The 23229-nt window shown below is 34.4% G+C and overlaps 2 protein-coding genes across 2 annotated transcripts; one reads left to right on the forward strand and one right to left on the reverse strand.

The window, feature by feature from the left end:
- The first annotated feature begins 3587 nt into the window (after window positions 1-3587).
- On the forward strand, window positions 3588-8238 carry LOC123662086 (protein FAM161A). Its single transcript, XM_045596975.1, has 6 exons — window positions 3588-4426; window positions 4801-4965; window positions 6490-6711; window positions 6884-7163; window positions 7294-7589; window positions 7662-8238. The coding sequence occupies exons 1-6, from the start codon at window positions 3588-3590 to the stop codon at window positions 8032-8034; spliced, it is 2175 nt and encodes a 724-aa protein (XP_045452931.1). The 3' UTR covers window positions 8035-8238.
- Window positions 8239-8810: 572 nt separating this feature from the next.
- LOC123662501 (CLIP domain-containing serine protease 2-like) lies at window positions 8811-16735 on the reverse strand. The gene is made up of 7 exons (XM_045597343.1): window positions 16732-16735; window positions 11693-11847; window positions 11304-11550; window positions 11080-11170; window positions 10789-10973; window positions 10585-10689; window positions 8811-9413 (listed from the first exon to the last, which is right to left on the reverse strand). The coding sequence occupies exons 1-7, from the start codon at window positions 16733-16735 to the stop codon at window positions 9094-9096; spliced, it is 1107 nt and encodes a 368-aa protein (XP_045453299.1). The 3' UTR covers window positions 8811-9093.
- Between the last annotated feature and the right edge of the window lie 6494 nt (window positions 16736-23229).

The following is a 23229-nucleotide window of genomic DNA, read 5'->3' on the forward strand; positions in this document are numbered from 1 at the left end:
TCTATACCTACGCGTACATTTGGCGTCAAGCTAACAAGTAACGAGTGGAGCGCTAGCAATTGTAGTCCTGTGAAACGAAGTTTAGTATGATTTCTAGCACTGTATTCAATGAGCGCTAATGTGAAACATCGACACGGGCCGGCGAGTGTAACAAAATACTTCGTATGAGAAATTAGCCTAATCTGGAGCGCCACTCACGCGCGACCTTACGTGGCCTTAAGAAACATACAAAAAAAAAAAATTGCCGAATTGGTCGAGCCGTTCTAGAGTTATGCGCCTAACAATTACGATACCTATTGATTTTATTATAAATAGATTAGATACTTATTTTATCTTTTTTCAACAATATTTAGGTTGTATCAAAATATTATACAAAAGAAGTATCTAGATAGTAAGAGAAAGCAACTCGTCTTATAAGTAAGTTTTGAAACTAGTTAGTTCTGTTTCTATTTTGCGTTGGAAAAATCTCAGTAAGTCAAATGTAACAAATTAAAATTACATATTTAGATATTTAACATAAGTGAACAAAACATCGAAATTGGACCATCTAATCAAGAACGTTATTTTAAAAAAAGAAAACCTCATGGATTCTAAATATATTATCCAACTATAGCTTGGTTATTATAATATACACGATTAAAATGGGTCAAAATAGAAAAATTGATACAATTCTTGGACACATTCCACGCTTAAACCGCTTGACTTAAATACCTGAATAATCTATACAAATGGAATCTCTGAGATCCCATCATCAGATCCTGGTTTCCTTATCATTGTACCAAACTAGGGATATCTCCTTTCCAACAAAAAAAAAGACGACGGAGTTATCCCCGACAACTCCGGGCACACAAAATAAAACTAATAATTACAAAAAAAAAGGATTACAAACGAGAATATAAAAAAGGATTACAAAAGAGAATATTAAAAAAGAAAGAAAAAACAACTATATTATTTGTGAAAATGAGCAATAAGTTTCCGTTTAAAGGCATTATAATGATCACCAAATATGTCAATGCCTGGTAAATCTTTTGCAATTTTGTTATAATTCAAACACAGATTACCCACGGGTGCCTGATTTCCCATATGAGTTTTTGATCGTGGAATATAAAAGATGTTATGGATTATATTTCTTGGGAACCTACGTGGTACTGAAAGAGATATACGCTCGGCCAGTTGCTACAATGTACATCATGATGCAGAATTTTATATAAAAAGCATAGCTTGAGAAGTGCGCGCCTGTCCCGTAGGCTCATCATCCTAAAACAAGCCAATCGTTGATTATATATGGCTGTCTGTGTGAGATGTCACTGGCAGAAAAAGCGAGATACCTCGTAAAAGTACGTTGTATACTTTCTACGCTTTATGAGTGCACAATACAGGTGGGGCTCCAAACAACACTAGCATAATCGAGAAGGCTCCGAACCAAGGCATTGTACAAAACAATTTTTGTAGACCAAGAGAAACCGTTGGTATTACGTCTAATAAACCCTAGCAGAGCCGCTTTATTTTACTCATTTATGGAATGTTAGGATTAGAAAATCTGGTTGAAGAAGCATTATTGTTATATGTGAAAATGGACGAAAAATGAACGGCAAAGAGATTTGTGATTTCGGAACCAGAGTTAGCTGTTACGTTATTCAATGTCATTGATGCAAGTAGAGACAATTCGTCATCATTCTTATTTTTGAAAAAACTCCAGAAAGCTTTAGGTTTTATATGAATATTAGTCTGAGTCCTGTCTATATATTCAGCGTAACAGTTATTAAAAAGCTTATGAGAGCGCTTCCGAAGTATTTTAAATTCTAATTTATCCCTAGGATTTTTGTACTTATTGAGTTTTGCACGAATTTTATCTTTTTCCACCAATAATCTAATCAAATTTCTACTAAACCATACGGGATACCTGGCGTTGCGTGGTTTACGTGTCGGTACAAAATTTTTCTATAACACTAGACAGAGAAGTAGAAGTATAAAACATTGCAACCATGGCATAAACATTATCACAGGCACAAAACTTTTCAAAGCAATCTATGCTTTTTAAGTCACTTTAAGTCAGAAGACAGGACACGTGAGTATCACTAATAACTATTAACAAATTTGGATGAAATGGATCTAGTTTACTAAGCATATCTGGAGAGTTGCGTACTGAAATGCTCGATAAATTACTTAATACTAGGTCTAGAATCTTATCCATAGAATTTTTAATACAATTATATTGGTGAAACCTATTAATAGACAAGAAGTCAACCAAAGCATAACCCAATGTAGAAACAATTCGACGGTTCGTAGTATATAAAAAATTATCATTACAATTCCAATTTATGAAGCTCATATTAAAGTCTTCCAGAATAACTATAGCCTCTACATGATTAATTACATTATCAACACTCTCAAGAAATTTATTCAAAGTTTCTATTTTCACTGGTGGAGGTAAGTATACTAACTACACATATCGCAATTGTTTAACCCATAATGTCTCTAAATCGCCTTCCCAATTAAGTATACGAGAAGAAGATATTTCACATGCTATCGCAATCAGTACCCCTCCTCTATCCTTCTTCCCAGTCTGAAAACATAACCGATCTTTTCTATACACAACATAACGAGTATCAAATAATTCCTTACTATAAATATTAGAATTTAGCCAAGTTTTTGTTAAAGCTATTACTTTATAATCCGAAATTAAAATATTCTCAAATACTCCTATCTACCTCTAACCTTTTGGTAGTAAATTTCAAGCATTAGAATAAAACAAAACACTGTCACTTGCGTGAACCATTTGTTTCTCAATTTATTAATTTTAGACAATCTTCATTTTTTATTAATTTAGCTTGACTGAATTCATCTTTTCTCATATAAATTCTTCCATTGCAAACCCAAGTAAAACGGTAGTTTAATTGTTTGGCCTTTAAACGCGCAGCTGCGTGGAGAGATTTCTTTGCGGGAGTTAAATGTTCAGATACAAAGACAGGGTTCTTCTTACCACTAATACCTAGATGATGAGAGCTTAATTTGTCGCTAACACTAGCCTTGTTAAAATTTACCACTGTCGTAAGAAGTTCATCACGCTGCCTCGCATTGCGCAGTTTAACAACAACGGAGTGTGGTTTATCATTATTTTTATTAGGTTTAGCAACTCGAGTTATACAGTTGAATTGAGTAACCTCCTCCTTTTTTAGAATAAGGTTAATAAGCGCTTTTTACTAAATGCATATGGATCACACAGTACATATACCAATTTTTATTTTTTTACAATTTGTGTCTGTCGGTCTGTCTGTCTGTTTGTTCCGGCTAATCTCTGAAACGGCTAGATCGATTTTAACGGGACTCCACCGTCAGATAGCTGATGTAGTAAGGAGTAGGTAACTTAGGCTACTTTTATTTTAGAAATTTATTTATTTTATAGTTCTGCTAACTGAACAATAACATTTTTTTAAACGCGGACGAAGTCGCGGGCACAGCTAGTAATACCCAAATACATTTGTTTATACAACTTACCTTTGGTTACCATGACAACGTTCCTTGTACACAAATATTTTGTTCCTTTAATGCAGATGATTAGTGTTTAATTATGACATTAGAACGTTATGCATCGTTATAGTGTGTTTACGAATTCGTGTCTCAATGTTCCAGTCGATCCTATTAGCAAAATGCCAAAAACTGCGTATGAACGTAATGAAGAAACTACTACCGAACAGTGCTCAATTAAATCGTCAACTTCTTGGTCAGATACTGGTGTTGATGTTGACGCTGAAAAACTAAAGGATTTTTATCGAAGTATTCCTGATTATAGAGATATTAATCATCTATCAGAGAGTGAATTTTATTCAACCCTTAAACGTTTAAGGGAGAAAAAAAAATTAATGCTTGGCCTCGCTATCGAACATATTGACGATTGTAAAACATATTATGATGACAAAATATTTGCAAAATCAGAAAGAGATATTTGTCCTAAAACTAATTTAGATTTTTTTCATGAAACAATTTCGAGTACGAGAGATAATGAAAAATTGAAACAAAATTCTAAGAATTGTGAAGGGATAAAGAAAACTACCAAAAGAGGTGTGCGACAATCGAACAGCGCTGTTAGTAAGAATATAGGTGAGACAAATGACACGAATCTTCAAGTAGAGCATACTAAAAATAGCGCAATGACATCAAAAGAAATTTCTAAATCGAATCGACCCAAACGTAACCATTCTGCGTGTTCAATATCTTGGCACGACGATAAAGTTGATGAAAAAAATAATGAAATCGACAAAAAATTTGAGCAATATTTTGACGGTGACAGGCAACTAAATGATGACGATTTATATAGAACACAAAGTATGCCGTCGAGCCCTCTCAGAATAAGAACTGTGGAATCTAATTTACGACGCCATCGGAGAAGTATTACCGTGCCAAGGCCATTTAAGATGACAGAAAGGTATGATATATGATTAGTTCCAATAATAATAAGAGAATTTATTTATCTAATTGAAAAAGAGTTGATGATTACCAAGCGTTTGATTATCTGAGGTATTTTCAATCTAAGTTGATTCTCGTAGCTAGAGTTTCTTGCTAAAAGGTTGATTCTTCTAAGCAGTTAAAATTATTTGCATTTCTTAAGGGTACTAAGAAACATTCCAGCCTTTCGATTATATACTACTTATACTGCTAACCCTAGTTGTTATATAGCTGCGCCGTTAAGCAAAACCATGCGTATTCCTTCACTAATTCAAATACAACTATTTACATGCTTTAATCGTTCTAATGTGGGTATACATACAAATTAATATTAGTCAATTTGAATGATTTAAGAGATGAAGATGGTCGTATTGTTAATGAACTTCGAAGTCTACAAAAATCTCTTTCGGACGATATGCTTCATCATAAAAAGGAGAAAAAGCGTTTCCGAGCTAAGCCTGTTCCAATAGAGTCTCGTATACCTTTATACGATAAAATATTACAGGATCAAGCTATGAGGTATGTATATTGCTTATCTCGGCATAAAAGGTGTAATTTCAATGACTGTTTCTTAAATGACTAACGACGTTTTATGATTACCACTAAGGAACTGCTTAAAAACACTCATACTTATAAGAGAGGAGCAAGAAACATAAACGTTAAATAATTCGACAAAAAAAAATGTATGCACCAATGTCTATTCCTATTGAATAACTACGACAAAATATAGCAAATAATGTATTCGATAATATCTTCAGAGTAAAATGAAAATGAGTGACCGCATCCTGTTATTCTTGTTAAGGCTTAGTCACATATAATATTTTAAATGTTTTATAGACTAAATATCCTTGGTAGTTCCAAATGCACTCAGTAATCAAGCACATCGCATAGTTTAAAATACAGTTGCTGTTATACTCTGTCTAATAGCCTATAGACAGCTTAAAAAAGCAGGCTGTGTTAAAAAACCAAGCGTTTTTAAAACTCAAAATGGTTGTTACTGCTGTGTTTAAATATAAACCCGCACCGTCTACTTAACTGTATTATTAATATAAATATAAACTTGGAAATCCCCAGCAATGTATAATGTTTACGAGTCACAAACACAAACACATACGTATATTATGATAAACTTTTTTATCTCATCTTAATACGAATACACGGAAAAAAATCTTGTTCTTACCAAATATTTTGTGTAGTACATAATGTATATTATGACTCAGCCTGTAACATTTCACCGCTGGGCATAGACCTCTTTCTCCATGTAGAAGAAGTATTGGAGCTTATACCGCCGCGGGAGCTTGCTCCACTGCGGGTTGGCAGATTTATTATCCACTACGAGTAGGTAACGATCGCTTTAGGTATTTATGATAACTACTGGGACCGACAGCTTGACGTTCTCTCCGAGGCATGGTGGGGAAATCCATGTGGACAGAAATCCAAACAGGAAAAAAATATTTGTACAATTTCAAATATCCATCCCGAGCAGGAATCGAATCCGCAAACCGTCGGTGTTTTAGGCGTTACGTAATGTATATACGTACGCGTATATATCTATACTTATAATAAAAGTGTAAGAGGTCAAATTTACGTACATTGAAGATATTTAATATAACTATTTTTTGGCTCTGTAATCGAAATCCTTAGAATGTACCGCTCCACTTAAACTGGCGTAATTACTGCAGCTTATAGGCTCGACAAGCAAGAAGGCAAAAACGATCTCGCGCGTAACCTAGCACTAGCAGTATCAAATGATATATGTATTATTAATATTTTCTTTCACGAAAAGTTAAATGTTAATTTATTAATATCTCTTTTTCCCCGAGTAGCTATTTACCTTATTTACCTATACCTATTATGTATTGGTATTTATTAAGACATGTGCCTTTTAATGTATTTTTTACAGTGATGTTTTCCTGCATTTAAAAGATCGATTATGTAATATTATTTTATGTATATATAATAATATCTAAATTAATATCCTTATTAAGAATCAAGTAATTAATTTTAGAAGCTAGATGTTAATTTTTTATATTTATTCAACAGACGAGCAATAACGAAGATTAATAGTGAAGCTGAGTTGAGGGCACAAATGAAACCTTTTAGTTTTACAAGAAAAGAAGAGGCTGGTGTAGGTAGCATGTGCGAAAGAGCTGCCAAGATTTTACCTAAATGTAAAAAAAAGAAACGCTTCCGAGCGCGCCCTGTGCCTAAGAATCTTTTTACAAATTACTTCTACGATAAAATTAAAGAAGAAAATTTTTTTCGGTTAGCAATTCAAATGTGTAAAGTAACTTCATACGATCTATGTTCAATTGTAGTGAAATATTAATTATCAAAACGTTTATTTATTAACAGATTAATTTTCCGACAAAGACAATTTTAAGCCCATTTTTTCTTCACTGTAACATTTAAATACTTATTCTCTTTATATTTCAAGTGCTATGAATCGCCGTATACGTGCAGAAGAAATGCTGAGAAATTCTAGTTTGCCAGGTAGTACGGCTCGACGGGATCGAAGTCGATTATCGACGCCTGCAGCACACAGTGATCTTCCTATTGATCCATCACCAGCTGTACCTTCTATCTCTTCATCAGATAAATACAGATCAACTAGTCCCACGAAAAATAAAAGAAAATCAAAAGCATATAAAGATAGCTTCATAACAACGAGTCCTCAGCCTTTTCACTTCAACACTGCCGAAAGAGCTTCTAAAAAGGTAAGCATCATCGTTATTACAAAGCCATCGCACAATAATGACCTTAGACGTGTCCTAACCCTTGATCATATGTGGAAATAATAGTTATCGCTGCACGAATATCATTTTATTTGTTTAATTTGGGTTTTAGATAACTGATATTTCGAAGCAAATTTATCAAGATTCTAAGAGTAGTGGTAGCGTCAATAGCAGTGTGGGTAAAACTGGCAACACTGTTGATAAAACTGAAGTTTATAGTGCGTTAGACTTGAAAGGAATTGTGGCGGGGAGATCTAATTTAGCTGCATTGTTGAGGGCCGAAGCTGTTAGACAAAAATTTGAAATGGAAGATGCCAGACGATTAGCAGAACAACGGAAACGAACTGAGATAAGGAATCGCGGACGAGTACTACGAACTAATCCCGCCTGGCATTTAGTTAAAAATAAGTAAGTATAAAAACTGATGCAAATATTTTTACTGTAGAAATGTTTCAACTAATGCTAAATTTTGAACAATAGCCACGAAGAAGATATAGCAATGCGACTACAAACCCGACGCGATGAAGAAAGAATGAGAAGAGAGGAATTCTTACATGAAATGGAATTAATGTACGGTAGAGTGCAACAACAGCCGATGTTATTTGAGCGATACTACGCTCCTCGTTCTGGAGCGACAACTGCCGAATCAATACAACTATCTCCAAGAAGAATTCCCACTAAGAAGCGAACTACAAGAAAAAGTAAATCTTATCATTTTACCAGTCCTAGTAGTATATCACCCGAATTTCGAGGCGATTTATTAAAATATTTGGACAAAACAGAAACAAAGAAGATATCTCATTCGCAATTGTACGAAGGTAAAGGGGACGCGAACAGCTTGGACAGAGAATAACTGAGCCGATGTTTCGGGTCCATCTTGGTCCGTTTTGGTCTTTGTTAATTGTTGTTGTTGTACGCCTTAAACCTTATCAACTCTTGTAAATTGTGTAGGGAAAAAAATAATGTCTTATTTATCGTATTAATTTATTTAACAGACATACGTAACGAACAATACATAGTACAGTGAAATATTTGAAATAAAAAATAAGATTGCTAATTTCATGACTTATTGCATTATGATAATGTATTCATTTTTGAAAAATAACGTAAAATTCGTAATATTAATGACATTTTTGAAATGTAGGTACATAAATAGTTACAATAATAATAAGTAATAATGTCGAAATAGAAACTCAAAATTTATTTAAAGAAATAAAAGTATTTTTTAAATAACTTAAATATAATTTATATAAAAATAAAAAAATTTGTTTTTGTAACTTTCGGAATGCTTTCGGAACGAACAGTGAAAACGTTGAGATTGTTGCTAATTTTTGTAATTGTTTGAATATCAATAGTTTAAAATTATTTGTTATATTATTTAAATATGTATTAATAATATATTAAAAAGAATTATATTTCCTTTGGTCAAGTCATAACTCAAGAACTACTTTATCAATTTTATCCACCTTTTATTTAAAGATTTCTAATACTTTGTAGAAAGTTTTACGGATTGAAAAATTACAAAAATTAGGTATAAAGGTTTAACTGAGGGGAACTTATAAAGGGTAAACTGAATGGTTATTTATTTAAACTTCACCCGTTTGGCAGTCGCAAATAAGACGAAATTTGTTAGGTCATCAAGTATTATATAATTAATTTACATAATCATTTACAATATAAGTTATAATAAATAATACTGTTAAATGACTATCCGTGCTAATTTGCTATTATGATGTTCGAATTATCTTCTACCAAGATGACATCTATACAAGTGAGTTGAAATTTCACATTTTTGTGTTCTTCCTAAGAAGACTTCTAAACTTATAGCTAGTCGAGTCAAATCTGTAAACCTATATATTTACATCTCATAGGAATTTAAATAATATAAACTAATAATTAATTATTGCCTACTTCAATTTTTACTAATAATATCTCTTATCCAATTTATGTATTTTGAAACTCTAGTATAAAATCCAGGCAGGCCTTCAGTGCCGCATCTTCCAGAACCCAAACTTGTTATACCGAATAAATACCAATTGTTTTCGTAATTTTCCATAACTTGCCTAACAAGTGGTCCACCTGAGTCACCTCTACAAGTGTCTTTTCCCTCTCTACCCCCAGCACATATCAAGTATGGGAACGATGTCTTTGGAATCAGAGGGAATATTCCCTCACAAATTTTGGTGGGTACAGCTTCCAATTTAACTTTACGTTTGATGGGTGATGTTTGACCTGAAAAATAAAATAAAATCAAAACAACGGTTTTGAAGTTTTTAAATAATACGACTGTATGGTATGGTAAAAGTAGCTCACATCAGCGACCATTAAAAATCAAGGTGTGCTTGAGGCGTGTTGATGCTCTATTCGATCAATCAAAATAAAATATTAAATACTTATTGCGTTACAAACGATGGATCGATGGAACGATGTTACTTTATCATGTACAAAGAAATGTTTGCTCGTCCTTATAGATATTTTGGATCTACCAAGAAATTTCTTTAGATACAGCGTAGTACTTTTACATTTATTGTATTACATTTACAATTTAACAACTAAAAAACTCTTGTTGCCAGACAGGCAATTGCCTCTAGTAATAGAGATGAAATTGGAAACAGGTTTTGTTACATAGGTCAAAAAATAAGAATGTCAAACTATTGTTATATAATTATAGGGTCGAGTGCTTACTGTTTTTAGGTCATACTTGAATCTTTAGGTTTACAGAAGCTTAAGTACCTACTAAGTTATTTGTAGGGACAGATATTCGAATCCTTATTTATAATAAGTCCACTAATGGAAAGTTTGATTGAAGTAGTACTTTCTTGATGTGTGGTTACGACAGTAAATAATATAGCCACCCTTTCTCTTCCCGTGGGTGTCGTAAGAGGCGACTAAGGAATAACACAGTTAAACTATCACTTTGGAACTTAAAAAGCCGACCGATGGCGGGATAACCATCCAACTGCTGGCTTTGAAATACACAGACCGAAGACGAGAGGCAGCGTCTTCGGTGTGACAAAGCCAGCCCTGCGGTTACCAACCCGCCAGCCCAGCGTGGTGACTATGGGCAGCACATATGAGTTTACGTCATTTTTGGCGCGAACTTGTGGAGTCCTATGTGCAGCAGTGGACTGCGATAGACTGAAGTTATGATAACTTTCTTAGTCATTCTATATTTTTGACCAGCTAAATCTAACTAGGTATTTTTGCAAATTTTGATGTGGATATGTTTCATTTTTCCCAAAGGACCATTTATGATGTAATTTTCTTTTGTCTTTATTATTTAATATTTGCACATCTAATTTTATAGCTTGCCTTGATTGAGAATTATTTTGGTTAAACGTCTTCTGCAATTTCTATACACGGATTTTTAAGCCACAATAAATGTGAAATTTTAATAAATTACCATATTCCGTTAATCCCCATCCTGCAGCCCAATAGGAACTGTCCTGTAGGTAATCTTGCATCATGACGTATTCCGTTGTTGGTAAGCAAACTGGTTGTATGAAGTCTGTTTAAAAGAAATTAAATTAAGTATTAATTCCATCCATTCTTTAAAGAGATCATATTACAATTTATTGTGGTGTAGTGGGTACACTTTCTTTTATACCTGTAAAATTAACCGGTTCCTCTAACTTTAACAAAGCTATATCATGTACTGTTTTGTTTTGGACATTGTATTCGGGATAAAAGAAGTAATTAGTGATGTTTACGTCTACGGGCTTATTATTGCAAATATTTTCAACACAATCTATTTCTGTTTCTTCATCCCAGTCGCCTAAGCGCACGCTTGTTCTAAAAGGACAATAAAAATTATAAGTTGTAGTAATGCACTGTATGTACCACACATATGTACTTACATAATGTACTTTCTATAGTTTAAGTAAAACTAATTACTAACGGTTTACCGATGAGGTTGTCTTGTACGCAATGAGCGCTAGTAATAACATAACGATCCGTTATAAGTGACGCTGCACAACCGTAAAATTCATCTGAAACACAATTTTTATTAAAATCCATATATGAGAAATGCTATGAAATATATGAAAGTTTTTATGGCAAGTAATTACTTAAAATAGAAGACGTGACTTTCTAGTTACGTATTTTCATTTTGATTTAACTTACTTTCGTATTTGAGACGTGCTATCCAGGGGAATTCCCCAATGTCAGTGTTCTTTCCACCGTAAATTCTATTTTGAATTTTAAGTTTACCACACACTTCTCTGACTGGTAAGGGATCTAAAGGCTTGTCTGTAATCAAAGGTATATAATCTACTTGTTTCGCAGTGGTTACCTTATTGGGTCTATTAGTTGCTGTTTCTTCCGTATTTTTATTAAATACGATAACACTTTCTGATAAAGTGCAACATACCTGAAATTGTATTATTTTTGGTATATTACAGATATAACCTAGTTCCCACCATTTTATAAGATATAGTTTTTGAAATGTGGTCGAGATATTTTCATTACTCACAGTTTAATAGAATATTATTTAAAAAAGTATAGTATAGTACCTTAGGAGAATCTTTTTCAAAACCGCAAGAAATATTAAATATTGTCTTTAAATCTCCAAGCTTCAGTAATGAAAGAGCTGTAGGACATTCTGATATTGGTACACACGTTCCATTGTTTGTTTTTGTTGTACAAAGCTCATTAGCTGTGTCGCTTTCTGAAATTATAGATTAGCAGATTTAGCAAATGTGGCAGTCTTAGTTAATAGTTTTGCTCCCTTTAAGCAGAAAAAGAAGGAGGTTCTCAATTTGGCTGTATTTTTCTTTTCATGTGTATTAGCCATCATAACTTTTTACTGGGTGAACCGATTGTGATGATTTTTTGTGTGCTTTACACGTGATTGTATTTAAATTTGATCGAAATCTGACAGTTACTTTGAGTTATATCTAATTATTCGTATTTAATTGACTGTTTACTTGACGACGCGTTGGCGCAGTGGTCTTAGTATTGGCTGTTGCGCTGGCGATTGCGGGTTCGATCCTCGCCCACTACAAACATTTATATTAGCTACTAGCTGTGCCCGCGGCTTCGCTCGCGTTGAAATCAGTGTGTCACAAAGTTTTCCCGGTAAACCTCCAGTGAAACTATCATCAAAATCGGCTTAGCCGTTCCGGAAACCTTCCTCTTGAAGCTCTCTCTCCATTGGTGAAACCGCATAAAAATCCGTTCAGTAGATTTTGAGGGAATCGATCACATACACTTTTGGGGACTTTGTTTTATAATACCTGTTACTACAACTGTTACCCGCGACTACGTTCGCATAGTTATGAAGATATGTACTATTAAGATTTTTAACGCAAATTATTTTTTTAAATAACCTATCAGGCGAACTTATAGCTGCTGTATACGTTTCATACAAACTATCATCCCCAATTAAACCCCCTTAGCGGTGGAATATCACAAAATCCGTTCTTAGCGGAAGTCTACTAACTATAATCTACCCCCCTCCCCTGCCAAATTTCATCTTTGTCCATCCTGGGTGGATGGGACCATCCAGCGGTTTTTGAGTTCTCGTGATGAGTGAGTCAGAGACCTTTCTCTTTTATATATATAGATCACGATGCATTATTTGGACAACTCCTCACCATCTATAGAGCATACATTGTGAATTTCAAGTCTCTTACTACAAAAATATAGGACTTTCATACAAACTACCAACCCCCGTTTTACCCCCTTAGGGGTCGAGTTTCGTAAAATCCGTTCTTTGCAGATGTCTACACCCTATAAAGAAACTATCTGTCAAATTTCAAGTTTGTATCTGTTACAGTTTCAAAGATTTTCTGATGAGCGAGTCAACCTACCATCCCCCGTTTTAACCCCAAGAAGGGGTTGATTTCTAAAGGCACATAATTTAGACACCTTCTCACCATCTATAGAGCATACATTTTAATTTTCAAGTCTCTTACTTCAAAAACATAGGACTTTCATACAAACTTCCAACCCCCGTTTTATCCCCTTAGGGGTCGAATTTCGTAACATCCGTTCTTAGCGGATGTCTAAGTCCTATAAGGAACCTATCTGCCACAATTTAAGTTTGTAGGTGTTATAGTTTCGGAGATTTCGTGATGAGTAAGTCAACCTACCATCCCCCGTTTTAACCCCAAAAGGGAGTTGATTTCTAAAGATACATTATTTAGACACCTTCTTACCATCTGTAGAGCATACATTTTAAATTTCAGTTTCAGTTCAAAAACATAGGACTTTCATACAAACTACCAACCCCCGTTTTATCCCCTTAGGGGTCGAGTTTCGTAAAATCCGTTCTTTACAGATGTCTACATCCTATAAAGAAACTATCTGTCAAATTTCAAGTTTGTATCTGTTACAGTTTCGAAGATTTCGTGATGAGCGAGTCAACCTACCATCCCCCGTTTTAACCCCAAGAAGAGGTTGATTTCTAAAGGCACATAATTTAGACACCTTCTCACCATCTATAGAGCATACATTTTAAATTTCAAGTCTCTTACTTCAAAAACATAGGACTTTCATACAAACTTCCAACCCCCGTTTTATCCCCTTAGGGGTCGAATTTCGTAACATCCGTTCTTAGCGGATGTCTAAATCCTATAAGGAACCTACCTGCCAAAATTTAAGTTTGTAGGTGTTATAGTTTCGAAGATTTCGTGATGAGTAAGTCAACCCACCATCCCCCGTTTTAACCCCAAAAGGGAGTTGATTTCTAAAGATACATTATTTAGATACCTTCTTACCATCTGTAGAGCATACATTTTAAATTTCAGTTTCAGTTCAAAAACATAGGACTTTCATACAAACTGCCAACCCCCGTTTTATCCCCTTAGGGGTCGAGTTTCGTAAAATCCGTTCTTAGCGAATGTCTAAGCACTATAAGGAACCTACCTGCCAAATTTCAAGTTTATAGCTGTTATAGGTTCCCTACCCACCCCGTTTTAACCCCAAAAGGGTGTTCATTTTTAAAGATACATTATTCGAACACCTTCTCGCTATCTATAGAGCATACATTTTAAATTTCAGGTCTCTTACTTCAAAAACATAGGACTTTCATACAAACTTCCAACCCCCGTTTCACCCCCTTAGGGGTCGAGTTTCGTAAAATCCGTTCTTAGCGGATGTTTATGTCTTATAAGGAGCCTACCTGCCAAATTTCAAGTTTGTAGGTGTTATAGTTTCGGAGATTTCGTGATCAGTGAGTCAACGTACCATCCCCCGTTTCAACCCCAAAAGGGAGTGGATTTCTAAAGATACATTATTTGGACACCTTCTCACCATTTATAGAGCATGCATTTTAAATTTAAAGTCTCTTACTTCAAAAACATAGCACTTTCATAGAAACTTTCAACCCCACTTTTAACCCCTTAGGGGTCGAGTTTCATAAAACTCGGTATTAACGGAAGTCTACGCCCTATAAGGAACCTACCTGCCAAATTTCAAGTTTGTGGCTGTTTTAGTTGCGGAGATTTCATGATGAGTGAGTCAACCTACCATCCTCCGTTTTAACCCCAAAAGGGAGTTGATTTCTAAAGATACATTATTTAGACACCTTCTTACCATCTGTAGAGCATACATTTTAAATTTCAAGTATCTTACTTCAAAAACATAGGACTTTCATACAAACTACCAACCCCCGTTTTACCCCCTTAGGGGTCGAGTTTCGTAAAATCCGTTCTTTACAGATGTCTACATCCTATAAAGAAACTATCTGTCAAATTTCAAGTTTGTAGGTGTTATAGTTTCGGAGATTTCGTGATCAGTGAGTCAACGTACCATCCCCCGTTTCAACCCCAAAAAGGGGTTGATTTCTAAAGATACATTATTTGGACACTTTCTCACCATCTATAGAGCATACATTTTAAATTTCAGGTCTCTTACTTCAAAAACATAGGACTTTCATACAAACTTCCAACCCCCGTTTTACCCCCTTAGGGGTTGAGTTTCGTAAAATCCGTTCTTAGCGGATGTCTACGTCTTATAAGGAGCCTACTTGCCAAATTTCAAGTTTATAGGTGTTATAGTTTCGGAGATTTCGTGATCAGTGAGTCAACCTACCATCCCCGTTTTAACCCCAAAAAGGGGTTGATTTCTAAAGATACATTATTTGGACGCCTTCTCATCATCTATAGAGCATACATTTTAAATTTCAAGTCTTTTACTTCTAAAACATAGGACTTTCATACAAACTTCCAACCCCCCGTTTTACCCCCTTAGGGGTCGAGTTTCGTAAAATACGTTCCTAACGGATGTCTACGCCCTATAAGGAGCCTTTCTGCCTAATTTCAAGTTTGTAGGTGTTATAGTTTCGGAGATTTCGTGATCAGTGAGTCAACGTACCATCCCCCGTTTCAACCCCAAAAAGGGGTTGATTTCTAAAGATACATTATTTGGACACTTTTTCACCATCTATAGAGCATACATTTTAAATTTCAGGTCTCTTACTTCAAAAACATAGGACTTTCATACAAACTTCCAACCCCCGTTTCACCCCCTTAGGGGTCGAGTTTCGTAAAATCCGTTCTTAGCGGATGTTTATGTCTTATAAGGAGCCTACCTGCCAAATTTCAAGTTTGTAGGTGTTATAGTTTCGGAGATTTCGTGATCAGTGAGTCAACGTACCATCCCCCGTTTCAACCCCAAAAAGGGGTTGATTTCTAAAGATACATTATTTGGACACTTTTTCACCATCTATAGAGCATACATTTTAAATTTCAGGTCTCTTACTTCAAAAACATAGGACTTTCATACAAACTTCCAACCCCCGTTTCACCCCCTTAGGGGTCGAGTTTCGTAAAATCCGTTCTTAGCGGATGTTTACGTCTTATAAGGAGCCTACCTGCCAAATTTCAAGTTTGTAGGTGTTATAGTTTCGGAGATTTCGTGATGAGTGAGTGACCTTTCGCTTTTATATATATTATTATAGATATAGATTTTTGTCGAGGTCTAGGCATTTGTGTTTGTGTGTTGTGTGTGTTTCTGGACCCCCGACACAGGAGAAAATCCTACTGGGGGCCGTTGAGTGTGAAGCGTTTAGTTTATTAGTTTCGTTTACTGTATTATCGACAACCGACGTCGTAATACTTGTCGATGTATTTTTTTTTCGATTGCGGGGACTAATAAATAAACTTGATTTAGCATCATTACAGCAAAATTAAAAGTCTGTCAGTCTTTGCAACTTTTTTAATCATTCTGAAATTTCTATACATCTATACAAATTTAATGTTAGCAATTAGTAAGAAGATTAGACCGTGAGAGACACTTGAACAAAAAACATGTTTGTCATCCGGTGTAACTTTTTAAACATAAATGCTTTGGAGCTTTGACCAAACTATCTACATACTTAAAACTTCAAATATCCTTATTTTACTAATGTGTTATTTGTTAATACTGTGAATATATTACTAACAAGTAACAAGACAAAAACATAAAATATATATTCGTGCAATAATAATGCGAGGACAGGAAAACCAGAATGAGAATAAAGTAACATTAAAGTATAAAAAAAATTACTCACCGCTTAATCCAGTGGTTAAAATAATTAAAAAACACATTATCCTTAATATATTGTCACCCATTTTTTTAATGTTCGTATTGTTTTTTATTCAACGGGTATTTTGTTTTGTTTTATATTTTTTTGCACAAAAACTACCGAACGGTGATCGTTTCACTCGAGTACTGGCTGTGACTGGTTATGTTTGTCAGAAGTTAATATTATTTATACATGGCTATATTACGTTAGCAAGATGTATAAATATAAATTGTCAATACCTATAGCGTATATCTAGTAATTTTTTATCTTGAATTTACTCGGATTTAAGTAAATACGTATTTAAAAAGGCAATTTTTAAAAGCTTTTGTTGAACTTGCAATACATATATATATATATATATATATATATATATATATATATATATATATATATATATATATATATCTATACATTATATAAAAGCGAAAGGTCACTCGACGACACGAAATCTCCGAAACTATAACACCTACAAACTTGAAATTTGGCAAGTACGCTCCTTATAAGACGTAGGCATCCGCTAAGAACGGATTTTACGAAAGTCGACCCCTAAGGGGGTAGTGGGTTGGGGGGGTTGGCTAAGTTGGTTTTGTGAATTTTTCACATGAATTTTGAGGTTATGTGAAAAAAGTGTCGAAAATTTGCAGCATATACGGGTCAACTTGGAAACTTTAGTCCATAAGAAATAATTGCATATTTACATTTTAAGAAACTAACTAGCAGATAAAAATATGTGACATCGATTCTTCAAGATAAATCTCAGAATTTTCCTAGTCGTTAAAGATATTTGAAATACCTAAATAGTATAATGTTAAATTAATTGTTAGTAAATATTTTGTTATCTATCTTAATATATATAAATCTTGTGTCACAATCTTTGTCCTCAATGGACTCCTAAACTACTTAACCGATTTTAGTCAAATTTGCACACCGTGTACAGTTTGATCCAACTTAAAAGATCAGATAAGGCTATACTTTATTTTCATATATTATGTTATTATTCAGAAAAGAATAAGGTGATACGAAGTTCGCCAGGTCAGCTAGTAATCTATAATAATAATAATAATATATATAAACGCGAAAGGTCATTCATCACGAAATCTCCGAAACTATAACACCTACGAACTTGAAATTTGGCAGGTAGGCTCCTTATAGGACGTAGACATCCGCTAAGAACGGATTTTACGAAACTCGACCCCTAAGGGGGTAAAACGGGGGTTGGAAGTTTGTATGAAAGTCCTGTTTTTGAAGTAAGAGACTTGAAATTTAAAATGTATGCTCTGTAGATGGTTAGAAGGTGTCCAAATAATGTATGTTTAGAAATCAACTCCCTTTTGGGGTTAAAACGGGGGATGCTAGGTTGACTCACTCATCACGAAATCTCCGAAACTATAACAGTTACAAACTTGAAATTTGGCAGAAAGGCTCCTTATAGGGCGTAGACATCCGCTAAGAACGAATTTTACAAAACTCGACCCCTAAGGGGGTAAAACGGGGGTTGGAAGTTTGTATGAACGTCCTATGTTTTTGAAGTAAGAGACTTGAAATTTAAAATTTATGCTCTATAGATGGTGAGAAGGTGTCCAAATAATGTTTCTTTAGAAAGCAACTCCCTTTTGGGGTTAAAACGGGGGATGGTAATTGACTCACTCATCACGAAACCTCCGAAACTATAACAGCTACAAACTTGAAATTTGGCAGGTAGGTTTCTTATAGGGCGTAGACATCTGCTAAGAACTAATTTTACGAAACTCAACCCCTAAGGGAATAAAACGGGGGTTGGAAGTTTGTATGAAAGTCCTATGTTTTTGAAGTAAGAGACTTGAAATTTAAAATGTATGCTCTATAGATGGTGAGAAGATATCTAAATAATGCATCGTAATCTATATATATATATATATATAAGAGAAAGGTCTCTGACTCACTCATCACGAGAACTCAAAAACTGCTGGATGGCCCATCCATCCAGGATGGACAAAGATAAAATTTAACAGGCAGGTAGATTAAAGTTAGTAGACGTCCGCTAAAAACGGATTTTGCGATATTCTACAGCTAAGGGGGTTTAATTGGGGTTGATAGTTTGTATGAAACATACACAGCAGCCATAAGTTCGCCTGATAGGTTATTTATACTGCAGCCTGAAAATAAAACTAAAAATGTGGTGTATAGAGAGGTTTTATAAAAATAACTATTAAATTATACTAAATTGTGCCTTTTAAAAAGTTACTCAGTGTGATAAGCATTTCAAGTGAATGACAGAAAAAAAAATGCGTTAAACATCTTGATTGTAATGCATATCTTTATAACCACGCGGACGTAGTCGCGGGCAACAGTTAGTGTATCATAAAACAAAGTCCCCAAAAGTGACACGTGATCGATTTCCTCAAAATCTACTGAACGGATTTTCATGCGGTTTCACCAGTGGAGAGAGGGCTTCGACGGAACGGCTAAGCCGATTTTGATGATAGTTTCACTAGAAGTTTGCTGAGAAAACTTAGTGACACATTGATTTCAACGCGGGCGAAGCCGCGGGCACAGCTAGTATATATATATACATATCTCATATATGAAATTTTGAATTCACGTTTAGTTTGGATGACAATGCATGGTTGGCTCGGTGACGTAGTTTTTTTTCTAAATTCCATATATGGCGGAACACCCAAGATGGCGAAGTGGTTATTTTTAATGCACTCCTACAATATGGGTATCAAATGAAAGGGCTTGCTGAGACTAACTCGAAAATTAAATTGAGGCTCTCTAAATCTATAATGGCGGACTTTTAAAGATGGAGGACTAGTTATTTTTAATGTACTCCTACATTAAGAATATCAAATGAAAGTACAAAGAAAAACAAAGTGAAATTAATCTCAATTCAATAGGACGGGCTTTTAAAGATGGTGGTCTAAGTTTTTTTATGCATTCCTACGGTATGGGTATTAAATTTAAGGGCTTGCTGAGATTAATTCGAAAAACAAACTGTCGTTACTCTAGATTCAATATGGCTGACATGTAAAGATGGGGAATAAGTTCTTATTCTTTCTTACATTTTAAGGCTATCAATATGAGTGGTAAATATTAGGTCCTTACATATGAAATTGGCGTTTTGTCGTACTGGCCACTTTGATCTCAAATATTTCCTCTTTGTTTGAGAATTCCAAATTGAAATTTATACAGCTCATGAATTTGCATATCGAAAATCGTTATTCTGTGTTTTTTCCTCTTTTGTTCTTCATTTTTGCGTCACTCAGTTTACAAAATTGAAAACTTTAAATATCATGTTATTTATGAGTACGAGTTCCACCGTGGCACCAGTGCCCCAAAAACGGCTTGAAGGTTTAATGAAGTGTATGGCTGCGGTGTCGCAAAAGAAAACACAGTGCGTTTTTGTTTTCAACGTTTTCGTTCTGGAAATTTCAACTTGCAGAACAGTTGATAATGAAGAACTGAAGGCTAATGTGAAAGTTGATCTATGAAAAACCACGTCTGAATTAGCTGCAGGCTCCGGTGTCAGTGATAAAACTGTTTTAATCCACTTGTAGCAAATTGGGAAGATAAAAAAGCGTGAAATGTGGGTACCTCATGAATTGAGTGAAGCAAACTGACAAACGCGCTTAGATTGCTGTGTTACATTACTCAGCCGGCATAATAATGAAGGAATTTTAAATCGAACCCTTACATGTGATGAAAAGTGGATCAAGTACGATAATCGGAAACGCTCATCGCAATGGCTGAATCCTGCCAGCCAAATCCTGCCTCAAACGAAAATTGACTCAAAAAAGTTACTTGTGAGCGTTTGGTGAAATAGTTCCGGTGTCGTTCACTATAGCTTTTTTAAAGCTGACCAGACGATTACGACAGATGTCTATTGTCAGCAACTGTAAATCGTGATGGGAAAGCTAGCTGCTAAACAGCCGAGGCTAGTCAATCGCTTTAGGCCACTGCTGCTTCAGGACAACACTAGACCACACACTGCACAACAGACGGCTGCCAAATTAGAGGAGCTTCAATCGGAATGTCTAAGACATCCACCGTACTCTTCGGACCAACAGAACAGATAACCATTTTTTTCAAAATTTCGATTTTCAAAATTTTTTCTTGCAAGTTCTTGCACGGGAAAAAATTCAACTCCGATAGGGCAATTCAAACGCCTTCAAACATTTTATTGGTTATTGTCCGAATAGTTTTTTAGTAAAGGTATCAATAAACTATATTATATACTTTGATGAATTAAATATATTATATACAAAAAAATCGACTTTATGTTCCGACCATACAAAACGCTAATTTTATATGTAAGGACCTAAATACGATTTGTCATAGATTTACGTCATATGTATGACGCTATCTTTTTTTAAAAATTTTCGTTTAAAAGGGACTTACCACGATTATTATTTTGAGCTTCCCTACATTGACGCGCGATCTGGGGTAGCAATTGGGCCTCTAATGTATTGTTGTGAATATTTTAGTTCGTTATATATTTTGTCAATAGTTTTTGTGTAGTGATGCGTGTAGTCACCTAACTGCCGGTGGTCACAATTTCGATTCCTGCTCTGGGTAGATATTTGTATTTGTAGAAATATTTGTTTCTAGTCTGCCTGTATGTTCTTGTGGATCTTAACGTACAAAGAGCACGTGTAGTTATCGTTCTCGGTTGTTATTATACCGGTTGACATCTGACACCTGATAGCGAAAGTTACTTGTGATAGGGACATTAGCCGCCAACGAAATAGGGGCATCTGTCCAGCAATGAAATGTAACAGGGTGAATAACTCCATTAATCAATCATGTCTATTTCTATTTTAATCATTTCTATTTTAGCTCTACCATATTTGTTTCACAAGCCGGCTTACGATAAACAGTTTTTCAAATATCTTTAAGCAGAATTTCATAAAATTCGGATCAGCCGTTTCGGAGGAGTATGTAACTAACATTGTGACACGAGAATTTTATATATAAGATAAGATTAACATTTATAACTCTACTAGCGGACAAGGTAGATGTTTATTAATACGAACGTTTTACGAAATAGCAGCTTCTGTATTTGATTTATAACGTACCGAAAGCAACGCCATCTACCGGGTCAAATTGTGTTTTCAAACCATCTATGAACCCATTGAAATAGGCCCCGGGCCTCGAGGCCCGTACCCGGACGGACCCTCGGGCCTGTCAGAAAGATGCACACACCCACCCCATTGAAATATACACACCGAATTTCAACCAAATCAGTTTAGTTAATTTAAGAAGAAGTTACGACACACAAACACACGAACAGTAGAATTACTTATATAATATATTAAGAACTTAATAAAAATATATGTTAATATAATTTAAATCAGGGACAAAAGTCTCTAGTATATGTTAGTGTATACGTAGTAGAGCAAATAAATTTTGTTTTACAAAAAGGCCGACCTGTATTTATTTATTTATTACTAGCTGGCCGGACAGACTTCGTTCTGTCAAAATTTGATAGTAAATATATTTTTTTTGTATTTTTTTATTTTTGTAGTATAAAAACCTTCCGTGGCTCTTAAGGAACATACAAAAAAAAATTAGGCGAATTGGTCGAGCCATTCTCGAGTTTTGCGCTTAGCAACATTCATTTTTATTATATAGAATATATATCATTTCAAACCTCATTGGATTATTTTTTAATTTGTACTTTAAGCAATAGGTATTATTACGATTGATTTATAGCGTATAAATTATGCTTTTCCATTATATGTTTACAATGTAAAATGGCATTGTATCATCATTCATCATCATTTCAGCCTATCACAGTCCACTGCAGGACATAGGCCTCCCCAAGTTCACGACAAAATTTTTTTGACATGAGCTTGGGGCCATTTATACAATTATAATAATTAATTCTTCAGCTGAAAATTAAACAGCTATATTTAAGGTAATTATGAAAGAAAAATTGAAAAAAGTTTTTATTAATTAAATCGGAGTTAATCGTTATATGGATGAGGTGTGACGTATGGTAAGTAAAAATATATTCTTATTACTTATTGTTTATACAGTCTTATCTGTGTTATAATAACAATTTTACACTTTAACAAATTTTTACTTAACTCGTTTATCTTAGGAAAAACCCAAAAGTATTTAGGTATTACAACTGAACTAACCAGTTTATAATTTAAATATATATGTTTGTTGTATGATAAGCCTCTTATAAGATAATAAATGTCTTATACGACACTAATTGGGAATTTGTTGTTGTAAGTTGGAAGTAGAGATCCCTGATTTATGAAGAAAAATAGAAACACTATAAAAAAGTACGAGTCCTTTAATCAAGTTATCTGGTATGATGATTATTTTTTATAACAATTATTATTAATAATAGATAAATAATAATATTAGTAGTAAAAAAAACGAGTGTGCTTTAAAGCGCACGACTGAAGTGAAAGTTCTATAGCTCCACCTAAATCAAAATCAAAAACAGCTTTATTCAAATAGGCCCCAAGAGTAATTCAAATCGTCATTTTACAAATTAAAACTTTAAAAATAAATTATTATTTTTGTAAAAGTAAAGCTACCACCGAT

Source organism: Melitaea cinxia, chromosome 18, assembly GCF_905220565.1.
Source record: "Melitaea cinxia chromosome 18, ilMelCinx1.1, whole genome shotgun sequence".
NCBI lineage: Eukaryota > Metazoa > Arthropoda > Insecta > Lepidoptera > Nymphalidae > Melitaea > Melitaea cinxia.

Excerpts from the sequence above, each read along its gene's own strand:
- LOC123662086 (XM_045596975.1), top strand. The coding sequence starts at position 3,588 with ATGCATCGTTATAGTGTGTTTACGAATTCGTGTCTCAATGTTCCAGTC. Across the intron at positions 4,427-4,800 it reads CCATTTAAGATGACAGAAAG|AGATGAAGATGGTCGTATTG; the intron begins GTATGATATATG and ends GAATGATTTAAG. Across the intron at positions 7,164-7,293 it reads CCGAAAGAGCTTCTAAAAAG|ATAACTGATATTTCGAAGCA; the intron begins GTAAGCATCATC and ends TTTGGGTTTTAG.
- LOC123662501 (XM_045597343.1), bottom strand. Across the intron at positions 11,551-11,692 it reads TTGAAAAAGATTCTCCTAAG|GTATGTTGCACTTTATCAGA; the intron begins GTACTATACTAT and ends ATACAATTTCAG. Across the intron at positions 11,171-11,303 it reads AGCACGTCTCAAATACGAAA|ATGAATTTTACGGTTGTGCA; the intron begins GTAAGTTAAATC and ends ATTGTGTTTCAG.